General features: G+C 41.5%; 1 protein-coding gene across 1 annotated transcript in view; it reads right to left on the bottom strand.

Moving 5' to 3' along the window:
• LOC134530887 (uncharacterized) overlaps positions 1-17,725 on the bottom strand; it is a 34,668-nt gene extending 16,943 nt beyond the window's left edge. Inside the window, exon 1 of the mRNA XM_063366164.1 lies at positions 17,431-17,725. Coding sequence (XP_063222234.1) covers positions 17,431-17,586 — 156 coding nt within the window. The 5' untranslated portion in view covers positions 17,587-17,725. The remainder of the gene's footprint in view (positions 1-17,430) is intronic.
• Positions 17,726-26,109: the final 8,384 nt, after the last annotated feature.

Genomic DNA, 26,109 nt, shown 5'->3' with positions numbered 1-26,109 from the left:
CAAAACGTGAAAAATAAATTGTTGTTAGAAGAACGACAGGAGAGGCTGGAGTGTGATGAAGATGAAGCCAAAGCATTCACCGCAAGGGCAGAGAGAAGTTATTACAGACAAGACAGCAAGAAAAATTGGCATGGTAGCAGAGATGATGACAGAAGGTCAGATGAAAGGAAGACATTTGAAGCCAGAAGAGACAGGGACAGATTGGCAAAAAGAAATTATCAAGAAAATAATGGGCCTATGCTGTGTTTTGACTGTAGTGAATGAAACCACATCGCCAGGTACTGTCCAAATATGAAGAGAGAACTCTATGGTGACCAAGGTCGACAGCAATATCAACTTGGCATGACACCGAGGGATCAACATCGACATACTACATATTACCCAGAGAGCTTGAAGGCTAAAGCTTGTACGGCTGAGATGCAAGATCAAGATAACTGCAGGAGGAGGAACGATGACAGTAAGCAGGTTGAAGGTCATCATTCCGTGGTGAAGTATAAAGCATTGAGTGTAAAGGGGGGGAAAGCAAATGGCCAAGGAAGTGGTATGTGGCTGATTGATAGCGGTGCATTTCATAATATGACATCAAACAGGTCAGTCTATAGTAAGTTTGTTCCAGCAGAAGGACAAGTTGAAATAGCAGATGGAGAATTTATTGCAGTAGCTGGTAAGGGTACAGTGATAATGAAAATGTCAGACAAAAGCGGTGGCTGGACAATTAGTCTGAGCAATGTTATTTATGTACCTGAATTAAGTGGAAATTTATTGTCTGTGAATCAACTTGATCTGAAAGGGCTTGAAGTCATTGTTAAAAATAGATGTGTGAAAGTTTATGATAACAATGACTGTTTGTTTACTGGTCATAATGTTGGAAATGAGCTGTATGTAGTAGAGTGTGAAAGTTACAATGTTAGTGAAAATATTGTAGGGTGTGCTGCACAGATTGAAAATAGTGTAGGGGGATGTGTAATGAAAGCTCACAAAGCTGTATTGAGGCACAAAAGAATGGGTCACATGAGCATGTTGCCAAAGGTTTGTGACGTGGAGGTTGAGGATCATTTAGATTTTTGTGATACATGCGTAGAAGCAAAAATGAAACGAAAATCATTTAAAAATAGTGACAGCGAATCTAAGGAGATTCTGGACTTAATACATACAAATGTAGTGGGTAAACTACAACCAAAAACGAATGGAGGTTCAAATTACTTTGTGACCTTTCTAGATGACAAATCCAGGTTTTCACAGGTTACCACATTGGAAAACAAAAGTGAGGTTAAAGGTGCATTAGTATGCTATGTGAACAGTGTAGAGAATCAGTTCAGCAAGAAAGTTAAGTGTGTACAATCAGACAGGGGGAGTGAATACTTAAATAAGGAAGTTGAGAATTTTTGTAATGAAAAGGGTATAGTACATAGAAAAACAGTAGGATACAGTCCACAGCAAAATGGACGGGCAGAAAGGTTAAATCAGACACTTTTATCTATATCTAGATGTTTGTTGTTTGAATCAGGTCTACCTGCTGCTTTTTGGGGAGAAGCCGTTGTAATGGCTTCTTTTATCAGGAATAGATGTCCGTCAAAGCCACTTAACCTCAAAATTCCATATGAAGTATGGAATGGGTGATTCTACAATTATAGGATATTTCTGTATAGCTAAAAATCAAAATGTCAAATACGTTTTAAAATTTCCAAAAAAATAATTTTAATACTTAAAGAGGTACATAATTACGGCATGGTATCAGCAAAGCTTAAATATTTTTATCTGTTTTTGTTTTCATTTTTGTATACTTTCACAACCATGTAAATGACATGTGTCTGCATGTGAATGACATGTGGGCATGTTAATGACATTCATGAGCAGGTGAATGATCAGATATACAGCAAATACAAAATTAAATGCAATTTGATTGATTAATATAAAATGTTTTAATTATACTCTGAAACAAACTCTACTTTGAAATTAGCATAAGTTTTTTACACTTTCACAAATTTTAAATTTAGTTTAACACTTAGGGTCTTCGCAGTACTTCACTACAGAGTTTATCAATTTTTGATTTTTCAGGCACTTTGAATTTGGTTGATGATGCTGGAATAGGTGGTTTGATCATGCACAAAATTCCTTATCTTGGGTGTAGTTAACAAAAGTATTTTTTCAGAACATCTGGTGCTGCTGCCAAGTTCAATATTTTGTGGCACTTCATGATCTATCTGCAAACTTTCTTCCCTTGAATGGTGAGAGACAGTGTCTAAATCACTTTCTGGAGGTGAATCTTGAAAAATTTCTTGCAAACCTTGCTTTTTCTTTCTCTATGCAGCTGTGTTTCTTATACAGTTTTTGCATTTGTTCCTCAGCTCTCTATGATACATGTCCTTTACTAATTTACCTACACCTTTTTCTTTATTTTTTATGTACCCCTGCTTCTCTTTTAATGTATGTTGTTCATTTTTTGTGGATCTTCCCTCAACTTCTTTCTTCTCTCCCTTTCTCATAATTTTCTTCTTTCTTTTTTTTTTTTTTTCATTTTCTGTGAGCTTTTTTTTAGGCATGTTTTCCACGTCCTGAAAAAAAGTTTAGTTTAGTGTATTGCATCCAATATAAAGTACATGAGTGATAGGACAAGGAAGAATTGATTACAATTTTTTTTTATGATTAACAATGAACAAAATTATTTTTATTTGCACAGGTAAATCAAATGGCATTTGTAATCAGTTGTCATAAGGGGAAGGTTTACTCATTATTTGTAAATTAAAATACTGTTCACTTTTAATTTTATATACACTGTACACATAAAATCTTAAAATTGATATAAAACTGAAATAAGGCATTACATCCTTGACTCACCAACACATGCACACACATACAAAGCCATTTTTACACTTTATAGCACATAATAGTAGGCTACAATTGTGAAAATGTCATTCGCATAGCTTATGTCATTCACATGCCCAAATTTGAGGCATGTGGATTACATAGCAAACCAGCCATGTGAATGACAAAATGGTTGTTTAATGCTTCTACACAAGCCAGTTTATAAGGCAACTATGTAAAAATTTGGCCAAATGCCTGCAACTGGAAGGTTTACCCAGAAGTATTATCCAAATTCAGTTATATTTCATATTTAGCTATTAAAATAAATCATGTTAATGATAATAAATAAAAGCTCTCCCCTTCAAATTGGATTAAAGTTGGTAGTTAAACACACAGTTCTTGAAATAAAGTCAGCAACAACTTGCGCTAGTTAAGAAGAGACATCCATGTTGGTTTTCAGGCAGCGTAACCAGACATAACAAATTTCCTTTCTTAGTAAAAAAAAATCTTCTTTTCAGACATGTTAATGACCAAAAATCCCTAGGACAATCACTATATTAATTTTAAAATAGTTTTTTGCACTTTCATAGTTTGTTCAGTTAATATTTTCTTTATAGCATCATTTTAAATGAAAATAAATAATAATATTAACAGAATAACAGATAATTTCCAGTAGAAATCTGTGAGAATGTGAAAAATTACGTGAATGGGACAGGACATGTGAATGACATTTTAGGAATTTAAATTAATTTTTTTTGATAAATAAATATATTTTGGAGAATAAAATTTTTGAAAAAGGCAGTATAAACTAAAACCTAACTGTGGGGGAAAACCAATATTATAACATTGTGTAATGGAGGCTTAAATTACTTTAAGACATAAATATTCCCATATTTGTAGAATCACCCGAATGGTAAAGCACTTAGTAAGGAAGATGTTGATGACATAAAATTTTTTGGCTGTGAAGCGTGGGCAGCAACCATACATCATGGGAAGCTGGAAAAGAGGGCGGAAAGGTGTGTGTTTTTAGGTTTTGAACATGGTGTGAAGGGTTATAGGCTGTGGAGTTTGAGGAGAAACAAAGTTATTTTGTCTAGGGATGTTGTGTTCAATGAAAATGTGTTTCCTTTCAAATTTCACAGTCAAGAACCAAATACACCCATCAGCTGTGTAAAACTTTAGAGGTTGAGGATGACATTGGAAATTTGGATGATGTAGGTTCAAGTGAAGTCGAAGGTGATAAAGGAAATTTTTATGATAGCATTGTAGAAAATTTAGATATCTGCCCTGTTGTAAACACGAATGATAAACATGTTGCTGGCATTGAAAACATTGAGACTGAGACTAGTGTCGCTGCTGAAAGTGTAGATGTTCACGACAATGATACAAATCCCACTGAAATGGAGAAACTCAATGTTGACCCAAGAGTTGAAGTCAGGAAGTCGGAGAGAATTGAAGTACCAAGACAGTCTTCCAACTGTGTGGGTTGTTGTAATTTGTCAAAGTACAGCAATAACAAAGAACCTCAAACCGTAAGCGAAACTCTTAATTGTAAGGAGAAAGACTTTTGGAGAAGTGCCATGTTAGAGGAAATAGAGAATTTACAACGTAATAAAACTTGGATGGTTGTAAAGAAACCTGTAGGAGTAAATGTGATTGGGTACCGATGGGTATTCAAAAGGAAATTTAACAAGGAGGGTAAGGTACAAAAATACAAAGCTAGACTTGTGGCTCAAGGTCATACTCAAAAGTTTGGTATAGATTACTGGGAAACATATAGTCCTGTTATTAGAAGAAACAGTATCAGAATAATGTTTGCACTGAGTGTACAGATGGGCTGGGATCTGCAACATGTTGATGTCAATGCAGCATTTCTAAAAAGTGTTTTGAGAGTTCCTGTGTTCATGAAATTGCCTGAAATGTGTAAAGATTTTGTCTCAGATGGTGAATATGTCTGTGAATTAAAAATGAGTATATATGGGTTACATCAGGCTGGCAAAGATTGGAATGATCATGTCTCTAATATACAGTCATTCAGGGTAACTTTGAACCACATTCTGTCTATAAACAGTTGTCTAACTTGTGTTGTTTTGGTATTCATATGGTAAAAGGTATAAAATGGAAGTAGTACTCCTAAATAATAGTTACATGTTGCTAAGAATGCAATAAGTTATTAATTATATAGCAAAAATTTCAATTTTATCGTGGTGCAAAGTTACACTGACAATCAGGGTAACTTTGAACCAGGGAACATTTTCCCATGAGAAATGCATTATTTTGTGGAAGTTAGAAGTCTGGTTAACTTTGCACCACTGGAAGAAACAAACAACATACACTAAAAATCTAGGCCAACAGTTTCCAACAATTAATATAATGCACTTTTAAAATTAAATGTTGATGTATTATAATGGGCAATGATGAGAAAGAGAAATAATAAAGTTTAAGTATTAAAGTGTAATTTTTTGTACGGAAAAACACTGAAAAGTGATTAAAAAAAACAATCTTCAAACATTTCTACATAACACAGACCACATTGATAAAATAAATACATAAATAATATTACCTGAATAAATTAACAAAAATGTTTTGATAGAATACTAAATGTAGCATTTAATTTAACATTTGAAATGACTATAACTAAGTGCTCTACTACAGAAGTATAACTAAGAAAAACAAACATGTTTTCAGTTAAGTTTTTTGGTTAAAAAAGCACTTTAGCACAAAGCAAGGGATCAGTAACTTGAAAAACTCCACGATTACTTGCAGGTGTTATACACTGTGGGGACAATTTTTTAAAAACATCAGTTTTTTCATACCACAAATCATCATTATTTTTAGGCCATTTCCAATCGGTGCCAGACTTCTCCATGCATCGAACCATGCACAAATTGTTCTCTATTTTAATAATCTGCCCTGGATAAAGTACCCCCTCATAATGGACAACAACATAGTCTTCAACACTGTATGTGTTAGAAGGTAAACTCGCAACACTTGCAAGTTCTGTGTGAGAAATGTTTTCACCCACTGCCTCATGCTCAATTACTATTGTGGCAATAGAAGTTGATGGTTCATTAATCGCATATATGCCAGTTGACTGGTGTTCTCCACTTCTGCCACTACACCGCTGTGGTCCAACATTACTTCTTCCGCGCTTTCCTGCGCAGGAGTAACAGGAGCAGTAGATGGATTTCCGTCTGAAATTTCTAATGAACAAGAGTCATTTCTACTCTGCAAACGTCCTCCTTGTGTTCTAACTGAAGATGACATCAGTCTTTAATCTGCCTCCTCGAGTTCTTGGTCCACCTCTTCCTTTGTCAGTCATTTCCTGTTTTTCCTCCGTTTCTTTGTTTGCATAGTAGGCTTCAACTTCCTCTAAAGATTAAACACTCTTGCCAGCTGTCACTGGCATTTGTTCTTACTGACTCGATGTATTTTCTGAACTCATTTCCAACATCTTCTCGTACTTCGTCAGTAGTTCGGGCATACATTGGAAGTTTCTGTAGAACTTTGTCTCTGTTTACCGGGTTTAGTCCTGAACACTCGAATCCTTTCCTCAAGTTGTTACATCCTGTTTCTTGCCCCTTTTCAAGTGTAGCCTTTAATAGCTGGCAGAAGACTGCTTTTGGTAATGCCACCACTTTTTTCCCACCTTTAGTTTCTCTCCAACTAGATAGAACTTGACGCCAGTATGTTTTCAGACTAGAGAAGTATGCTACGTCAAGTGGCTGCAGTAAGTGAGTGGAATTTGGTGGAAAAAACAATAGCCTGACATCATTTTCTGCTGCAAGTTTGACTGTGTAAATGGACAGATGAGCAGACATGTTATCACCAATAAGAATAATTTTTCCAGGTTTTGTCTTTGCAATAGGAAGGAAATGGTATTCAAACCAATCATCAAAAACTTTGTTGTCGATCCAACCTGATCTTGATGTGTTCAGACGTGTTCCTTCCGGTGCACCATACACCCAGTCAGACCATTTCTGAGTACCTTTCATTATGACATAAGGTGGAATGAAATTGCCATCAGCACTTCCACAAAATACAACAGTGCAGCAACTCTTCGTTGAATTGCGTATTCTTTCTGGGTGACGACAGCTTCTGCGAAACAGAAGTTTTCTTCTACTGGGGTTATCGTGGAAGCCAGTTTCATCATAATTGTAAATATTACATGCTGAAACTTCACTAACTTCACCTTCAAAATTGTTGAAGAATTCATTTAATGTCTTTTCATTCACTTGTGCCCGTCTTCTGCTGATATTTGTTTCGAGTCTCTGTTCCAGAGCAGCTTTGTGTCGTTCCAAAAATGACTGACTCCAGTCCCAACCTGGCATATTCCCCTTGAATTGTTGCACTTTTCTGTTTTGGGTATCCAGATAGCATTTTACAACACACCGAACATCAAAAAGAGATATTGGAATGCCTTCATCCCTACGGTACAGAATGTGTTGAATGAAAAACAGTTCTTCCTCTTTTGAACATATTGTTGGTCTTCCTACTTTCTTGTTGTGTTGTCCTGAAAGTTTATTCCTCAATGTGTTTCTTGGGATGTTGTACAACTTTGATGCTTCTCGTTGACTGATTTTGCCACATTTTATGTCACTGAGGATCCTCTCCAGTTCCTCTGTTGTGTAGCGACTCTTGGTTCCATATCGTCGTACTCCTGGGCTGACTGAACCACCAGGTTTCACTTTTGGCATTTTGGCCTACAACAAACAGAATTAACATTTATTAATGTTTCAAATGATTACATGGTAGGTTTTTCAAAACTATGTAATCATTAAATGATTACATGGTTTTTCAAAACTATGTAATCATTAAATGATTACATACTAAACTGGTACAGTATTATAAAGATTTAAGTTAGCCCTAAACAAAGTTTTGTCTGCCAAAACAATTCCCAAAGTCTACAGAATGAAATTTTTTAAAGCACTATATTCCACCCTTGTATATAATTAAGTGAACATATGTAATTAAGTGAACAGATTAATTTTTATGTAGGCCTAATAGCCTATGTCAGGTAAGTTATTTAACTCAAAACTTGGCAGTTTTTGTGTTTATTATCAGTGCAGTAACACTACTGTCTAACTTTGAGCCGGTTCAAAGTTACCCTAAATGTGTGGTTAAGAGGTTATGTGAATGTCTATTGTTAATTTCAATAACTTAAATTTAAAAAAAAGTTAAAGATTCTTAGTGCACAATTATTAATCAACAATGTTGAGAATAAACATGCAAACAATATTAAATTACACTTACCTAATCTTTCTCATCAACTTGAAAATAGGACTCTAAAAGACACACCAAAACAATACCATAGATAACAAGTGACTGAAAAAATATTTAGACTCCAGTCTAACCAACTTACATTTTAAATAATAGAACAAGAACCAAGCTTCAGTATACAACCACCAAAGAGAAATAATAGTAAATGTATATTTTGTGTTACACAAAGGGAATGAAATTTGAAGGGTGGTGCAAAGTTAACCCCAATGATTCAAAGTTACCCTGAATGACTGTAATGCTCAGTCTAGGGTTGAAACAGTGTGTTTCAGGTCCATGTGTTTTTTTTTCTTTCTTCAAAAAATCTTATTGTTGGTGTGTATGTAGATGATCTGATATTGTTGGGTGAAATGGATGCAATTAATGAGTTTAAGATCAAATTTGGTAATCTGGTTGAAATAAAATATTTTGGAAGTATGTCAACCTTATTTGGATGGGAAATTTGTATGTAAAGATGAAAAGGATTGCCTAGCTGTGAGTCAGTCAAACTACATAGCCAGTGTATTGGAAAAATTTTCTATGAGTCAAGCAAAATGATATTCTTCGCCATACTTGGAAAACTTGTCAGCCAACTCTGACAATGAACCTTTTGATCAATCTATTTATAGGGAAGCTATAGGCTGCTTGTTGTACTTAGCTACATGCACTAGACCGGATATTGCCTTTAGTGTAGGAAAATTGAGCAGAAAGTACCACAACCCAAGTGTTACAGATTGGCGGGGTGTTAAACATGTTATGAGATACCTTGTTTCAACCCAAGATTATAAATTAGTGTATAGACGTGACAAGGGTTTTGTAAGTAGTTATTGTGATGCAGATTGGGCAAATGACAATGATGCAAAGTCTGTAAGTGGATATGTTATATTTATAGGGAAATGTCTTGTTGCATGGAAAAGTAAGAAACAAGGGGAAATAGCAACTTCCACCACACATGCTGAGTATATAGCTATGTTCGAGGCATTAAAAGAGTTGGTGTGGATGAAAGAATTTCTGTATGAATTAGGTATGGGACTGTATACTGATGGGTCATATGTTTTGTATGTGGACAATCAGTCTGCTAAACAAATAGCTGAAACTAAAAGGGTAGCAGAAAGAACAAAGAACTTTAAAGTAATGTATCACAAAATAAGAGAATACATAAATGATGATATTGTTATTCTTAAGTATGTTCCATCTGGTGAAAATATATCAGACTTATTAACCAAAGATTTAGCAGGTCCAAAGACCAGCACATTTTCAAATTTGCTGGGTGTTCATAATAAATAAAACAAACAGGCAACAAGGGGAAGTGTTAGAATGTGCTGCCATGTTGATTTTATTTTGTAAGAAGTTTATTAAACAGGTGTTGGGAACAATGAATTTGGGTTGTACTGTTGGTACTTACATTGTGGGTGCTTCTTCTGAAAAAATGTATGTGAGGAGCGTTATGTGAAATGTGTTTTAATAAAGAACTGAAGTATGTGGACTGATACAATATATTCTCATCACTGCGTATTATGGTAATAATCTAACAGATACATGATTAAAAAAAAATGAGCATGTACGTTGAACAGAGACTGACGAAATAAAGGGTGCTGAGTACAACCGTACAATGCATCACAAGTTGGCTATCAAACCCAGTGTTTGTGTTAATGTATAAAACAAACATTATAAGTCTGCAATTTACCCATGTTTTAATATTAAAAGCAAATGAAAAACACAACTAAAATAGTGTCCACATTTTAGTCAAACTAAAGATATAAGTACTTTCTATTGACCCAAAATCTATCAATTTTGGATCAGGTAAAAAAAAAGCACACAACATATAGACCTATGTGGTATTTATTTTAATATATAAATAAATTTCTTTTAACACCTACTGCAACTAGGTTTTTATAACCATAATGTATTAACATAAATTCACCCCCAGTATTTAAAAGTAGTGTGTGTGAAAATTGAGGATAATAGAATCTACCTTACATTCTGTATATGTAGGTTTAGATGATAAATTCTGACAAGAAAAGGTAAATACAAAGATGCAAAGTTGCATGTAGTGTGGATGATTTTCAGAAACAGGAAATACATTCAAACAGTATGAAAAGACCTACCACAGTGTGAAAGTGTACCAGGAAAAGATGCAAGAAAATAAGTAGTGAACAAAAAACAGACAATCAGAAAATTTGACTTATAAAGAAGTCAGATGAGAAGAGGGAGTGTATACCATGAACTCACACATGAGGTTCGTAATTATGTGGGCAAACTGAGGGCAGACACACAGCAAGTGAATCAGACTAAGCAAAAGTTACATACTACACTATATTTCTTCTGACCAGTAGCTTACCAAAAAGAGCCTCCACAGACTACAGCACACTGCACAGAAAATCAATATCAAATATTTTCAACCAGTAAAAGTAATATTGAATGACCAAATGTACCAACAGCCAACACATTACAAGCAAACTAATTTATCATTGAGGTACAAGGCTAAAAACTTGAAAAAAATTATTCTATTTGAGAGCACACACTTTCAACAGAGGGTGTCAATATCCCTACATGCCAAGCTAGACCAAAGGATGGCATACAAAATGCTGTAGGTATCACAAGAAAACACATCCCCTGCCAAACTTAATGAAGGGCCAAACCAAAATATTTCAAGTTGTTGGAAGGAAAGTCTTGGGGCTGAGGTGTGATTGAAGAAAATCTGTCAACCACCTCTTAGGAAGTGAAAATGGGGGATTTGATGTAGCTACATGTGTCATTGGACCATGATTATATCATTTTCAGAGTCTTCCCTATGGATGGAGCATAAAAGGACATGTGGTCTTGACCTCCACAGAACACGATTGGAGTAGCTCATATGGAGCGGAAAAATAAAACTGTTCATCCAGCTCGACAAGTTAACGACCAGCCACAGGAACTTTAACATCAGCACTCAAAGTGTTGCTACCACCTACAGGTGCACCAATTATGGGAGACTCTCTTTGCCAAGTTTGGCAGCATTGGTCCACATACCAGAATTTAAAAAAAAAAAAAAAAAACCAGCTCCAAGACTGGAGATGTATTATCCGTTAGGAGGGAGTACTAAGTATACTTTGAGGTAAAGCCATCCAAAAAATTCAGGGTGCTTAGAAGACATTCAGAAAAATAAAGAGACAATCCAGAAAGTTAGTTGCTTAAGAATGCTATGTGTGTGAGGCTGGCAGCTTGGCAGCTAGTGCTGCAGTATCCAAGACACACACAAAAAGCATAAAAAAAGACATTGCTGTACTGTAATAACCCAAAGTAGGTATCAGACAACCTAAAAAGGGCATCATATGACAAGTGCAATGGAAAAGCACTAAGTTTGTAAACTGCCTATTTTGAATACAACTGTGTCTATAAATGAGTTACTTATGTACGATAGATAGATATAAGGTAGTTTACATACCTTTATTAAGTAAAGCTCAGTACTTCGTGCACCAGGAAAAACATTCTTCTGCAGCAACTCTTATTGCATTAAGTTAATAACTAGCACTTACGAGCCTAATTAATACTTTGATATCATAACTAACAAGATGAAAAAGTGACAATCAATCTACAGGTAATATAGGTACTTAACACACTACTCCTAGATATGGAACTTCCAAATAATAACAAAATTATAAAATCTGTTTTACTTATTTTAGAAAACCGATTAATAAGAACATTAAGTGCAAAAGCCAAAAGTATGTGAAGCTTTAATAAACAACAGTTGGAAAGAAGAAATTAACCCCCCCCCCCTTTTTTTACACAATCAATCCGAACTGTCAGTTTGGACTCATCAGTCAGAACTGTCGTGTGTGAGCAATGATGGTGGACTGATCAATCGGAACTAATGGACTGGCGAACTGATGGCTTCCCATAAAATTGGACTGTGGGCTCGAGAACACTCAGTCCAAACTGCTGTGTATGGAAACAGTCTCTCGCCAGTCCAAATTATTAGTCTATAATTTCTGGTTAGGTACTATGTTATTTTTTTTCCTTTGTTATAACTAAAAGCGCAACTGCAATTGCAACATCCAAAGTTTCTTCCATATTGTACAATGAAATGACACATCCAACAGCAACAGCAACCACAAGACTGATTGTGAGTAGGGAAGGCTTCAGTTTAGTCCAAACTGTCAGTTTGGACTGTTCGGTACGTACTGAGCACCTGGACTGATTGTGTGTGCCGTGGGCCTCAATTCAATCCCAACTGTCAGTTCCAGGCTGGGCAGTTTGAACTGGGAGCTCAGGTGAGAGAATACAACTACACCTTTAGAAGAGTGGGTCAATGACACATCAGATGCTGGAATATTTTCAGTGATGGTTATTCCCGACACAAATTTCTAGTTATAAAAGCTATTACTATCTATGTATGCCAAAAAATTAATTTAAAGCTTCTCATCCTAGGATGTAACTATTAAAGAAACTAAATTTATGAAGACCAACATACCTATCATGTGTATATTCCACAAAGCAAGCCATATACTTTGTGTTTTAATACAAACTTTTCACACATAGTCCAGTCAGAACAGATATGTGTCACCATGAATCAGATCAGAAAATTGTAGCATGGCATATAATGTGTGAAGAATTAAAAATATCACTATACAACAGGCCCTCATCATTCATAAATTCAATGGAAAAAAATCTAAAAATAACAAACTAAAAAAGAGGCAGCTTTGTAAAACACTACCAATTTCAGAAACTGCCACTTATCTAAATGGAGAAATGAAGTATCTACAAGATGAGACTCACATTAAATTCCATAGGATATGCCTAAGAATATGTCTGTTCAGTTTCATATAAATTTTTTCAATGCCTACATTGACGTGTAGTACTAATATAAACTAAGTCATATTATATTGTGTTGGTGTCTCAGGAGATGGATCACTGGGCCAAAGCTTCAAATGCAATTAGCATTCAAATACACATCATTACATTCAAATGGAATCCCTGAAACTCCTTTAATCCATTTTGGCAAATCTTCAATCCTTAATTATTACAAAAATACATCACAATGGGAAAATTGCAAAAGGAAGGAATTTTTTTTCCCCAGAGAATATATTTCAATGACCATTCTCAATAAAAATTATCCATAACTGAGCTGACTAAAAACCACCAACTGATAAGTTTCCATCTCTTAAGATGGAACCAAGAGCTCCATAATTGTTACCAATTAACCCTGCAGCAACACTCCTGACAACACTGTGTAAGCTTTCATCACAGATGAATTTTATAATGCATTCAAGTATCCTAAGCCAGTCCACTGCCAAAGAAAGACTATGTAACTGTTATGTGAAACATGACTACTTTTATGATAGGCAGAAGATATCTCATTTCAAATGAAATTAAGAATATAAAATCCTTCCAAAGATGGTTGGAAATATTGTAAGTTTTGTGAAAACGAAAGTAGGTAATTTCAATCTATATTTTTCATTTTCATGCATACCAATAAATAGGCCTCAAACACACAGCTTATTACACAAGTAAATGTGATATTACACAGAAACATGAATGGTGTCCTAACATAAAATGGATATAATGAATCATATGGCCACAAAAAAAAATGGTAGGTAGATAGGTAGGTACTGGTTTCCAACTTTCATAACTTTATACAAATTTCCTGGCAAGTTTTTATATTTTAGCCTGCTTACAAGGCTGTCAGTAGCTTAAATAATTGTGGCAAAGCTGACACTTACAGGTCTTTTCAGTGGTAACCTCTATTTGATGAAGTTTAAGGGCTTACAGTACAGGAGTTACAAGACTTTAAATGGCTAAACTAAAAACAAGGATAATGCAAAGAAGGCTGCAAGGTACACCAGGAAAGAGATGGGAAGACTACATGATTGAGGGAGTGCAGATCAGAGGTAGAGATAGAACATGGGAGAGTGGTGGAAAGACAATATGAGATGGAAGAAATTTACCCAACTGACCTGAAAACAGCAGATTATAGTTGTGTTGATGATGATGATGAAGATGATGATGATGATGATGATGATGATGATGATGATGATGATGATGATGATGGTGAGCACAACCCTCAATGAGCGTAAATTCCTGAGAAATATGATTTTTAAAATATATACCCAAAATTCTTCCAAACATCTTATCAAGTATCTGGTAGGCCTATAATGTGAACTCACTCTTATTTCACACAGACACTTATCTAAATTTTAATATATGTTTGCTGAATTTCATGGGCCATTTCATGAAACCTAAATGTATAGTTAATGTTTTGAAAAATTTCTTCCGCAGACTTCAAAGAGACTATAAAGATAATATAATCTACCAATCATTCGTGTTTTCCATGTTGAGGGCTTGCTCTGGTATAAAATCCTAAATGCTTGAGAAGAAAAATCTTTGTCTCTACGTTTTATGTAGGCCTATACTAAAAATAGCTTTTAAATTGTGTGAGTTGCCCAATGCTTTAGAAAATAAATATCTATTGGTTATTTCTTAAAGAAAGCTGTTTTTCCCAAAAAAAAATTGTAGAAAAATGTTTTTCTTTTTTTTACAAATAGGTACTATTAATTTCTTTGATGGTTCTGTAAATGCAAAATTTTTTTTATGTGAGAAACAATGTATTGTCCAGTAGACTGTTTATATTAGTGTACCAGTAGCATCCTGTTGAATACTGTGAATTAGGTTTACAAGTTATTGTCATTTGTGTCATGGAAAATAGAAAAAAAAATGTTGCTATTTGTACCAAAAATATATATAATTAATTAGGCCTATACTGAAATTAATAAAAAGTGCCCAATAATAATATGTTTATTAGCCAATGTTTCCTGAAACACAAAATTTCTTTATCTAAAATAATATTATACAGTGCTTAGTTCATGCAGGTCTTTGTTTTTGTAAGTTCATTTGTATTCACGAAAGTGATATATTAAAGAATGTTTACTTAAAATGGAAAACTAATTAGGGTGGATAACAGTCTTAGCCCCGGCCATTAAATACTGACACTAAAAATTCCTATCGTTTGGAAACAGACCCAGCTACGCTATGTTTCTAAGGATCTCTGGGGACCACTGATCAAATTGCATGCATGAGTGGCGACAACAGGATCAGAGAAATCTCTCATGGAAAAGTCTCAGCGAAGAAAATTTTCATCACTAGGCCTATATTTTAAATATAAAAAGGGACAGTTTGAAATGTAGTCAAAGCATCCCACTTGAAGTGATAACTTTGTTTTTCGCAAAATACAAAGTATTATGAAACATAAATTAAAATAAATAAGTGAAACATATTAAAAAATTTCAAGTTAACATAACAAAGGTCAGTACAGTTGGCATAATTGCTTCCAACTAGTCAAAATGAAAATCGACATGTAGTTTACTGCTTGGGTCAGCGTATACATGGATGGAATGGGGCTGACACTAAGAAAAGCCGGTGGCTCTACCCAAGGGACAGCCTGGAACAATATGAGAGGTGAGATGAGATCACTACGGAGCAGTCACGGAATACTTGGTGGGGGAAACTGAAAACTCACAGGCAATGGCAACGTCTGCTATGTTTCCTACTTGCGAAAATTTCGGGATTGACCCTGCCCGAATTTAACCCCAGTTGCCCCACTCAACCACAGCACCTCTTTCAACTAGTAAACAGTACAATTTGTTTCAAAAGTGTATTTAGCCATTCGATAAAACTGTAAACTACATACAGTATCTACATTACCTACATTTTGTATAATGGTAACAAAAATATTAGGAACCAAAATAAAATGTGTTTTCGGATTTCAAAGGATATGCAAATTATTTTCCAAGAATTAAACATGCCGAAAATCATATTCTTGTATGTATATACGTAACTGTAAAATAATTCTGCCATAGCTAATGAAATAATAGAAATATGACAATGCTGTTTTACACAGTGATTACGAAAAAGGTAAGGAAATAAAAAATGCATTTTAAATTATTTGTTTGCCATTTTTTTCATGCGCCCCTGTACTAAATATTTACCATACAATTTTTATAACTAGCAAAAAATTGCACAAACTAGGTCTCCTTCTGATATATGACTGTGAATGCTCTTATAGTACACCCAAAAACATTCGCTCCATTAACTAATGTTTCAATGTTTAAACTTATTATTTTAGATAGATTTTTGAAGTGAAACTTCTTTGCTGAGGGGCTACAATTTTTGAGGGTTACGAAAATTCTGATCGCATACGGGGAATAGTTAAGTATGTGGTGGGGGAATCGGTAGAGCAGGAATGTGCATCAGTGGCGGCAACGCCACTCCAACGCATGCACTAGCTGTCGAATGGGAAGATGAAAAAAGGGGGGATAGGTACGTAGCATTGCATACTATATGATAGTTGTACCGTAACAGCCAGATGGGAGACAGCAGGGGAGAGGTAGTTGAAATGACGCAGCAATGATGCTACGGAATTCTTGTAATGCTGTTGTGTTTGTTTACTCTTCAATTTTCGTAACGGTTAGTGGTTGATGCTACTACTTTTATTTTATTTAAAGTAGCTACGATTCATATTTTGTGTGTAAAAGAGGTTTTGAATTTTGCAATTAGGCTAACTTTATAAGAATAATTTATATTTATGTGAATGTGTGATTGAAAATTTTAAAATGATGTTAGCCTTAAGAGGTCAGCTTTATAAGTGTAAATTATGTTCAATTGGAGTGTTTTTTTTTTTTTTCTTTGTTCTTTCATTTTATTCAGCTTGAGCATGATTTAATATCCTGCCTAAAAATAATAAAAAGGCAGTAGATAATTTGATTGATTGATATTATCAATGACAACGTGGAAATAAACCGCCACAAGATTCATCAAAAAGTTCCAGTGAACGATTACAAAAGTACAGGGAACGGAAAAAGGCATTTTTTCATTTGAGATTATACCAGCATACTTACTATTCTCAATTAGGTATCTCTTAGTTGATGTAAAAAAATACCAATAATTTATATTTATTCCTAATAAGCAAGAAGTTTCACTTGTGTTGCACGTTAACTCCACGTACATTTTTTTTTTTTAATTTTTTTTTTTTTTTTTTAATTTATATGCATCCCTTCGACCAAAAGCATAGACTATGTGTGGCAAAGGAAATATTAAAAAAAATAAACAATGTTTAAATTTAAACTTATAAGCTTAAAATGCATTTGTACATAATAAATAATACATTTTGACTACCTTTGAATGGTATGCACTATAACCAACTAAAAATAATTTCGTCAATACACTACCTAACCTCAAAAACTAATCAATGACTGCACAAAACTAACCTATAATGTGTAAATTATTACTATTTACATTTGAGGATAGGAGATAAAATAGTTTGAATGGAACCACAGAAAATTTTTTTTTTAAATCTAAACTTTAAACTTACGTAAAATAAAATGATTAACTGACCTCAACAGACACGCAAGCCAGTATTCGAAAGGGAAGCGGTGTCCGGTGCAAGGATGCCTGATCCTCGCCAAATATTGGTAAAGTCTCATCATCACTCGACAAACACAATCGACACACTTCGCTCATGTTGCGCGGAAGATGTGGATCTGATCTCATTTTCGGCAAACAATCGTACTAAGTTTAAGTTTATTTGTGTGCAATTATTATTCTTAGTAAACATTTCATTCAGGATTATTCACATTAAAGAGCTTTTAATAATATGCTATTTCGTATTTACAGCATAGATAAAAGATACAAAATTTCAAGAAATATAAATGTTGATCAAATTTAAATTTCGATACATCGAATGGAATTCAATACATTTTTACTTAATAGGGGTGTTGTAAAGAAAGCCTGTTGAGTACTACTTCCGTTTATATCTCAAGATTACTAAGGAGCTTTCCTTTATATGCTGCAGCTGCTTATCGATGATTGAGTAAATATATTTTAACATCTGAATTGGAAGCTGTACTTCCTGCTGAAGCTATTAGAGAGTAGATGGTCTGGCCATGAAATCAGTTGCAAAAGATGGCGTGAAATAATGTATATATATAGTAAACATTACCCGAATATACTATTTATTTCAACAAAAAATATAGCATTCCAATTTCTTCAGAACTGAAATTTGACGATTAGTTCATTAACCAAAGTAGACATTATATTTATCCTACCAAACCTGTTAACTAGCATTCCGAAGTAGAGATCGTCAATGGATAAATTGTTTTTCCAAATTGTTTTCTATTTCCAGGAGTCTTGGCACTATCAGTATTAAAGGAAAAGTGGCCTAGGTTGCATCAATTTCTACTGGATTTATACTGTGAACAGCTTAGATCACTAGCAAGCGATCCTAACCTAAGGTCACGGGTAGAATGCAGAGAAATTATGCTTTGGAGTCTGAGATGGAGACGACTGCTAAGAGTACTAGATTAGGTAGGTAGGTCAAACCTTCTCAGCAGTGGCATATGATAATGTACAACTGTTGGAATTTTAGTAATTTGACTTGTCCCAGGCAGAGAGGAGAAGAGCGGGAGCGGTCCCCAAGCAAGGGTCGCTGCCCAGGAGCAGGGAGAGAGCAGGAGCGGTCCCCGAGTAGGGTCGCTGCCCAGGAGCAGGGAGAGAGCAGGAGCGGTCCCCGAGTAGGGTCGCTGCCCAGGAGCAGGGAGAGAGTAGGGTCGCTGCCCAGGAACAGGGAGAGGTAGGAAGGAAGAGCAGTCCTCCAGAGAGGTCGCTGTCTACATAATACTGCTCAAGTATTTTTGCCACTTTTATTTACCTAGAATTACTGGGGAGAGCTTTCTGCCTGGCTTAGCTCAGCCAGGGTAAATATACAATGTATGTACATATTCAGTAGGGAGGGCACATCTGTACCCTTCCTGTGCATACATATTCGAATTACAATACTCTTTACATTCACTTGTATCATTAACAGGTTTCTTGTCACAACACTATATATTTACATATTTGTCCTGAATTAGGCTGGGCAGGTAGACAAAGTTACCTTAATTTACATTCCCCTTTGTCTGCCATCTAGGGGCGGGTGGCGAACTAAATTTCCTGCCCATAGATTGTGTAGGAGGGGTGGCGCACTTGGGGCTTGTGCTATCATACCAGCCGAGGCCAAACTGGTGGACATGACAAATTTCTAATATAGTCCTTATTTAACAGCAAATATAATTTTCAAAATTATATTTATGTTGATAACTCATATGAGTCCAGTTAGTTATAGGCAAGAGTAAATATGGTATGCCGTCGTCCGGGGTCTCGGGCTCGAGTCCCAGTGCAGCTCCTAGCGGGAATGGCTGTTGTCGGTGTAGTGTTTCCGGGTGGGCGCCAGACTAGCTCTGTTTCTAGTCGATAAGTGGGTCGTGGGGTCGGTTGCCCTGCGTGGCCCACTAGGACCGTCGGCGGTGTTGCGTGGGTTATGAGGAATTCCCTACTTGGCGGTGTTTGGGAGTCGTATGGTTAATTAATCAGACTCTGAAGTGATGCAACAAATGACGTGCGTCGTTTATTCATGCGACTGTGGGTTGGGTGTAATACCGTTGATTACACGCCACGTCGTACAGAGGGTGACGTCACACAATACAGAAGCTACACAATTACACAAAGTTAGTCTTAAAGTTACGTAATAAGACGTCATGTCCACCAGTTTGGCCTCGGCTGGTATGATAGCACAAGCCCCAAGTGCGCCACCCATCCTACATAATCTATGGGGAGGAAAGTTAGTTCGCCACCCGCTCCTAGATGGCAGACAAAGGGGAATGTAAATTAAGGAAACTTTGTATACCTGCCCAGCCTAATTCAGGACAAATATGTAAATACCCAGTGTGGTATCAATAAGCCTTTAAATTATACAAGTGAATGTAAAGAGCATTGTAATTCGAATATGTATGCACAGGAAGGGTACAGATGTGCCCTCCCTGATGAATATGTACATACATTGTATATTTACTCTGGCTGAGCTAAGCCAGGCGAAAAGCTCTTCCCAGTAATTTCTGGGTAGATGGAGTGCGCTGGTTTCCCTTCAAAGGCATAGAATTGTTCAGGGGAATTTTTGCAAGCTATTTGAAGCAAATCAGTGCACTTTCGGCTTTATACTAACTGATTTCCTTTCAGCGATTTTAGCGAGCTGCCGAGACTTGCTGCTGCAAGTTCCTGAGTCGACCACCAGGAGTGCTCTTGTCGTAGATCTAGCTCTTAGCACCTAGATCCTCTTCTTGTGAGTGCTGTGTGCTACCGAATCGTAGCCTATAGGGGAGGTCGAGGGGGGGATCTGGAATGGATCCCCACCCGACGACGCCGAACCTGGGCGGAGACGATCTCGGTCCGAGGCCTTCGGCCGAAGCCACCATGTTGACCGACCGACCAACGCCGACGAACCCTTATGGACGACCAGCGAAAGCAACTGCATCTTCGCAACCATCGACGACGAAGCTGACCGCGCCTGGTGTGGCGGCCTCTTCCGCGTCGGGGGGGGGGGCTCTGCCTTCGCCCTCGGCACCGGCGGGGGTCCGCCCCCAGAGCGCCAACATCAAGGTCAGCGACTCGAAACACCTCGCCGGCATCGACCTGTCCACTATTCCGACTGCTACCTCGTCTCCTACTCTGTCCGTCTACACCACTACCACCACCACTGCCTCTATCACCTCGCCCATCGTGACTGCCGCTCCCTCCTTACCCGTTCTCGTCGTTGACGCGCCTGTGGACCCCATGGACACCGCCGCTCCAGCTACTTCAGACGACGACTTTGGGTTCGTGAAGCCTCGGAAGACCACCAAGCGGCCTCTCCGCGACGTGCTCTCTTCGGATGACGCCGTCCCAGTGGAAAACCGCTACGGATCCTTATCCTCCTTGCCTGACTCTGACATCGACGACGCCGCATCATCTGCTCCTCCTCTCACCGCCAAGCCTCATCGTACCCAGCACCCGAAGAGACATAAGACTGTTGCCGCGCCGCCCCAGCCTCAACCTTCTACATCTGTCTCCCCTCCGCAACCTCAGCCATCCACGTCTCAGCGGCCGGCCACCTCTGCTCCGTCTGCACCTAAGCCGCCTCGCATGCCACCCATTGGCATTCGCTCCTCGCCGACCGCTCAACCCTTCCTCCACATCAAACACTTGCAGTCCTTGCTCACCGGTCCACTCACCGCCACCTCCATTAACGATCGTACGTCTTTCTACACTGCTAATCCTCACGACCATCAGTTCCTCTACGACCACCTCAAGAGACATGGCTACCAGCCCTACACCCACCTGCGTCCCGACGAGCGCACCGACCGTGTTGTGGTCAAGCGCCTGCCCTCCTCCACCACCGCGGACGAGGTCAAGGAGGCTCTCCTGGACCTCGGCCTCCCGGTGGGCACCGTCTTGCCGCTCCGCACCTCCGCCGACTCAACAACCCGGCCCTTCCTCGTCTGCACCAACGGACTAGGGGAGGCGACGCGGTTCCTCAAACTGAAGACGCTAGGCTGCTGGGTGGTGACCGTAGAGCGCTACCGGGGCTCTGGGAGGGTACCCCAGTGCTATCGGTGCCAGTCCACCGGACATCCATCGACACGCTGCGAGCGGGACCCCAGGTGTTTCAAATGCGCTGGGCACCACTGGTCGCGAGACTGCACCTCTACGACTAAAAAGTGTGTCAATTGCGACGGGCCGCACTTTGCTACCTCGACGGACTGCCGTGTCATACAGGCATACATCCGACGACACCCGCCGCGACCTGCTGACCCGACGATGACGACCGACGCTCCGCGCCCGTCTGCTCCGCTCCCTTCTGACGTTCGGACTTTCCCGGCCCTGCGGACTCCTGCTTGGCAGGGCCACGACCCGCCTTCCTCCTCTTCCCGGGCACCACCTCTTGCTCACCTCCCCTCATCCTCTTCACAGAGGCCACCCGCCACGTCATCCACTTCCACTCGCCCCGCCGATGCCGACTCAGACGACACTTCGCTGACATCCATGTTGAGGGAACTCATCACGCTCATCCGCCACTACCTGCCACTCATCCGCCAGGTCCTGACAGCGCTTTCCCGTGCCCAGACCCCATCGGAGAAATTTGAGGTGCTCCTCCAAGCCCTCCTCCATTTCTTTGATGAATCACGCCCCACCCCTTAGTATCCTTATCTGGAACACCTTCTCCCTTCCTCCCAAACTCCACGATCTTCTCCACCTTCTCCGGGTGCATTCTCCCGATGTCGTGTTCCTCGCAGAAACCTGGCTCGACCCCCCCACATCTCTCCATATTCCGGGGTACGCCGTTCACCGCGCCGATCGTGATGGTCGGGGCGGAGGAGTGGCGTTACTCGTCCGCGCTACCTTGTCCCACCATCGTCGTCTCGTTCCGTCTTCCCCCGCGGCCGAGGCTGTCGCCGTGCGTTTGCACGGTTTTCCGTACTCCCTGACTTTGGTCTCCCTCTATCTCCCGCCCCAATTCCCCTTCCCTACCGACGACATTGTGGCCCTCGGACGGCTCGACGCCCACGTCGTGCTGGCCGGGGACTACAATGCGACCCATCCTTTTTGGGGCTGCGCTGCCGCGAACCGGCGGGGCAGCTCCCTCCGTCAATTCCTCCGGCGTACTCACCTTTCTCTTCACGCACCACCCACACCGACCTTCTATCCGGCCCAGCGCCATCGCCGCCCCAGTGTCATCGACCTCGCTCTCTCATCACCCCTTCCCGTCATTTCTCACCTTCGCACCATCACCGCCGGTACTTCCGACCACTTGCCTGTCCTCGGCTCGCTCCACTTCTTTCCTCACACCAACCCTCACCTCCCCCGGTACGACTTCATCCACGCCGACTGGTATGGCTTCCAGGATTCACTCTCCGCTGCTCTGGACCTCACGCTTCCCTTCGCCACTCCTGCTCAACTCGACGACCGAGTCCTCTACTTTTCCGACGCCATCTCAACGGCCGCTTCTTCTCACATTCCGCTCGCGCCTCCGCGCCCTCTCATCGTCCCCTTCCCGCCGTATCTCCGTGACGCCGTGTCCTTGCGCAACCGCTTCCGTGGTCGCTGGCAGGCGAGCCGCTCCCCGCTGCATCGCCGAGTTTACCTGGTGCTCCGGGGGTGGTGCCGCCGGTTGATCGCGGGGTGGAGGGCCCGACTGGAGGCGCGGCGCCTCGGCTCCCTCACCGCTACCTCTGGCTCTCTGTGGTCTTACGTCCGTCGCCTTCGTTCCGTCCCCACCTCCATCCCTCCCCTCACTCTTCCTGTCGGGGTGGCGGAGACGGCTTCGGAGCGGACCGAGGCGGTCGCCGCCTACCTCGCCACCACCTTCGCCTCCGCCCCCCACCCCACCCTGTCGTCGGAGTCCTCGGACGATGATGATGCTCCTTCCCCCTTGTCCCGTCACGTCACTCTCCCCCTCCTCCCTGATGTCCTGCCCTTCCCGCTTGCCACGCCTTCTGAAGTCACCTCTCTGCTCTCCCATCTCAAGTTTCGTTCGGCCCCCGGCTCCGACTCCATTCCCGCCCCCGTTCTGCGCCATCTTCCCCGTAAAGCCACTGTTTTTCTCATTCGCATCATTAACGCCATGTTCATCCTCTGCCATTTTCCGTCTCCTTGGAAACTCGCCATCGTCTCGCCCATCCCCAAGCCCGGCAAGCCTTCATCCTTACCTTCCTCCTACCGTCCTATCTCTCTTCTCCCCATCCTCTCCAAGATCGCAGAGAGAGTCATCCACCGGCGCCTTCTTCTTCAAGTCAACACCCTTCACCTGCTCCCCCATCACCAGTTCGGTTTCCGCCCCCGTCATTCCACCACCCACGCCATTGCTCGTGTGGAACTCCTGGTGGTGCAGGGGTTCGCCAGGCGGCAACACACGGGCATGGTGCTCTTGGACCTGGCCCGTGCATTCGACTCCGTTCCGCATTCCCAACTCATCTCTCGCCTCTCCGCCATCGGTCTTCCGCCGCACCTGGTCCGTCTCCTCTGCTCGTTCCTGGGGGGTCGCTCCTTCCGGGTTCGAGTAGAGGGGACGCTTTCCGCACCCCGGCCCATTCTCGCCGGCGTCCCCCAGGGCGCCATTCTCTCGCCTCTCCTGTTCGCCCTCCACATTTCCGACTTGCAGCCCCCGCCTGGGACCTACCTGGTGCAGTACGCCGACGATACCTGTCTCCTCGCCTCCTCCGTCTCCGAGCGGCTGCTCGGCGACCGCCTTGCCCGCGGACTCACCTCACTCAACGCCCAGTTCCTTGCGCACGGAATTGGCTTGAATCACTCCAAATCACGCTCTATCATTTTCTCCCGTCTTCATCCTCACCAGGACCGCCCCCCCCCGCATCTCCACCGTAGTCGTCCCTTGGTCGCCCACCCTCCGCTATCTCGGGGTCACCCTCGATCGTTCGTTCACTTTTCTTCCACACCTGGAATCCGTCCGCACCAAGTCCCGCGCCATCTTGGCCCAGCTGGCCACCGTACTCAGGCCGTCCTCTGCCGTTCCGCTCCCAGTTCGCCTCACCGCATATCGCTCATATGTCATCTCACATTTCATCTACGCCTGCCCGGTCTGGGTTCACTCATCTCGTTCCAACCTTCGACCTGTCACGTGCTCATATTTTCTTGGTGCCCGCCTTCTCCTCGGCCTCCCTCGCGCCACGCTCCGCCAGACACTGTTGGACAGGACGGGACTTCCGCACCTCCACCACCTGCTCTGTCAGACGACCGACACTTTCCTCCGTCGTTGCCGACGTAGCGACAATCCGTACATTCGGCAGCTAGCGGAGCCGCCGCCCGACGCACCGCACCCACGACGTCCGCTTTTCAGTTACGACCACTTACTTAACGAAGGACAGCCGGACGACGTAGGCGCGGCCGGTGGACCAGACAGATGACCCTGGGGCCTCCACGCCGACTGGTAGCACTGTGGGAACCCCATCCTCCTCGGCGCCGCCATGATGATCTTCTCTCCGCTGTTCCGCGCCGGCCCATCAACGGCGCGGCACCATCCGAGCCCTGAGGACCCCCCAGCAGCCGTGAAGAACTCGCCCATCAATAAGTAGCTGAGCATCAAGGACGACCTCGTCGGGGAAGCTCTGCTTTGTTGTTGAATAAAGACTATTGTCACCTTGCAGGCCTTGTGCCCATGTACCATTCTTTTATTGTACCTTGTGCCCTTTTTTATTAAATGATGGATTTTTTGGTGGGTGACTCCCTTCAGTGGGAGTCCCCTTTGTAAAAAAAAAAAAAAAAAAAAAAAAAAAAAAAAAAAAAAAAAAACTTGAGCAGTATTATTTGGGCAGCGACCTCTCCGGAGGACCGCTCCTCCTTCCTACCTCTCCCTGCTCTTGGGCAGCGACCCCTGCTCGGGGACCGCTCCCACTCTCCTCCCCCCCCTGCCCGATCACTCCCTGCTCTTGGGCAGCGACCCCTGCTTGGGGACCGCTCCTGCTTCTCCCCCCTGCCCGACCTTCCCCTGCTCTTGGGCAGCGACCCCTGTTCGGGGACCGCTCCCGCTCCTCCCCTCTGCCTGGGACAAGTCAATTTGGCGCCCAACGTGGGGCCAGTCAGCTTGGATAACCTGAGGACCACGCCCTGCCTCTACGAGAGCTATCAGCACAGCCAGAGCTACATCCACTTCCAGGAGTGCAGGAAACACCTGGTGGCGCCCAACCCAACTGAAGGATGTCTTCTGGATCCTGTGCTGCACCTCGCTGCAGTGCACCGGATGGACCCAGCATTCCCTGTGTATGCTGCAATGCCCAGTTTCACCTACAAGGCCTTGGTATCGTGGAACAAGTCAGTGAACAGGCATATATCCACATATGCCAGCCCTGCAGACAACTTCTGGTAGAAAAGAAGCCAACAGTTCCAGCTCCCCGGCGCTGCTTCGCGCCGAACTGCCCGGAGACAGCCCTAGTCATCGTCACCTGCCAGGCCTGCCATCGCGACTACCATCTCGCCTGTCTAGGCTGGGAAGATACACCACTGGACCTTGCTGGGATGTCGTTTACCTGCGCCCAGTGTAGAGTGAATCCCAGTTTACCTTCAAGTACAGGATCTGCAAGTGTACCTCGGCCCTTTAGAGGGCAGGATCATAAGGACCCTGTGCAATCTGTCCACCAATGGGAGCAAGCCCTACGGGCACATGCAATCCACCCCACCGAATGGGTGGACCAGATAGGTCCATTACTACTT

This window comes from Bacillus rossius, chromosome 3 (assembly GCF_032445375.1).
Source record: "Bacillus rossius redtenbacheri isolate Brsri chromosome 3, Brsri_v3, whole genome shotgun sequence".
Classification (NCBI taxonomy): domain Eukaryota; kingdom Metazoa; phylum Arthropoda; class Insecta; order Phasmatodea; family Bacillidae; genus Bacillus; species Bacillus rossius.
The sequence above is the reverse complement of the archived record's forward strand: the minus strand, read 5'-3'. Positions and strand labels throughout refer to the sequence as shown.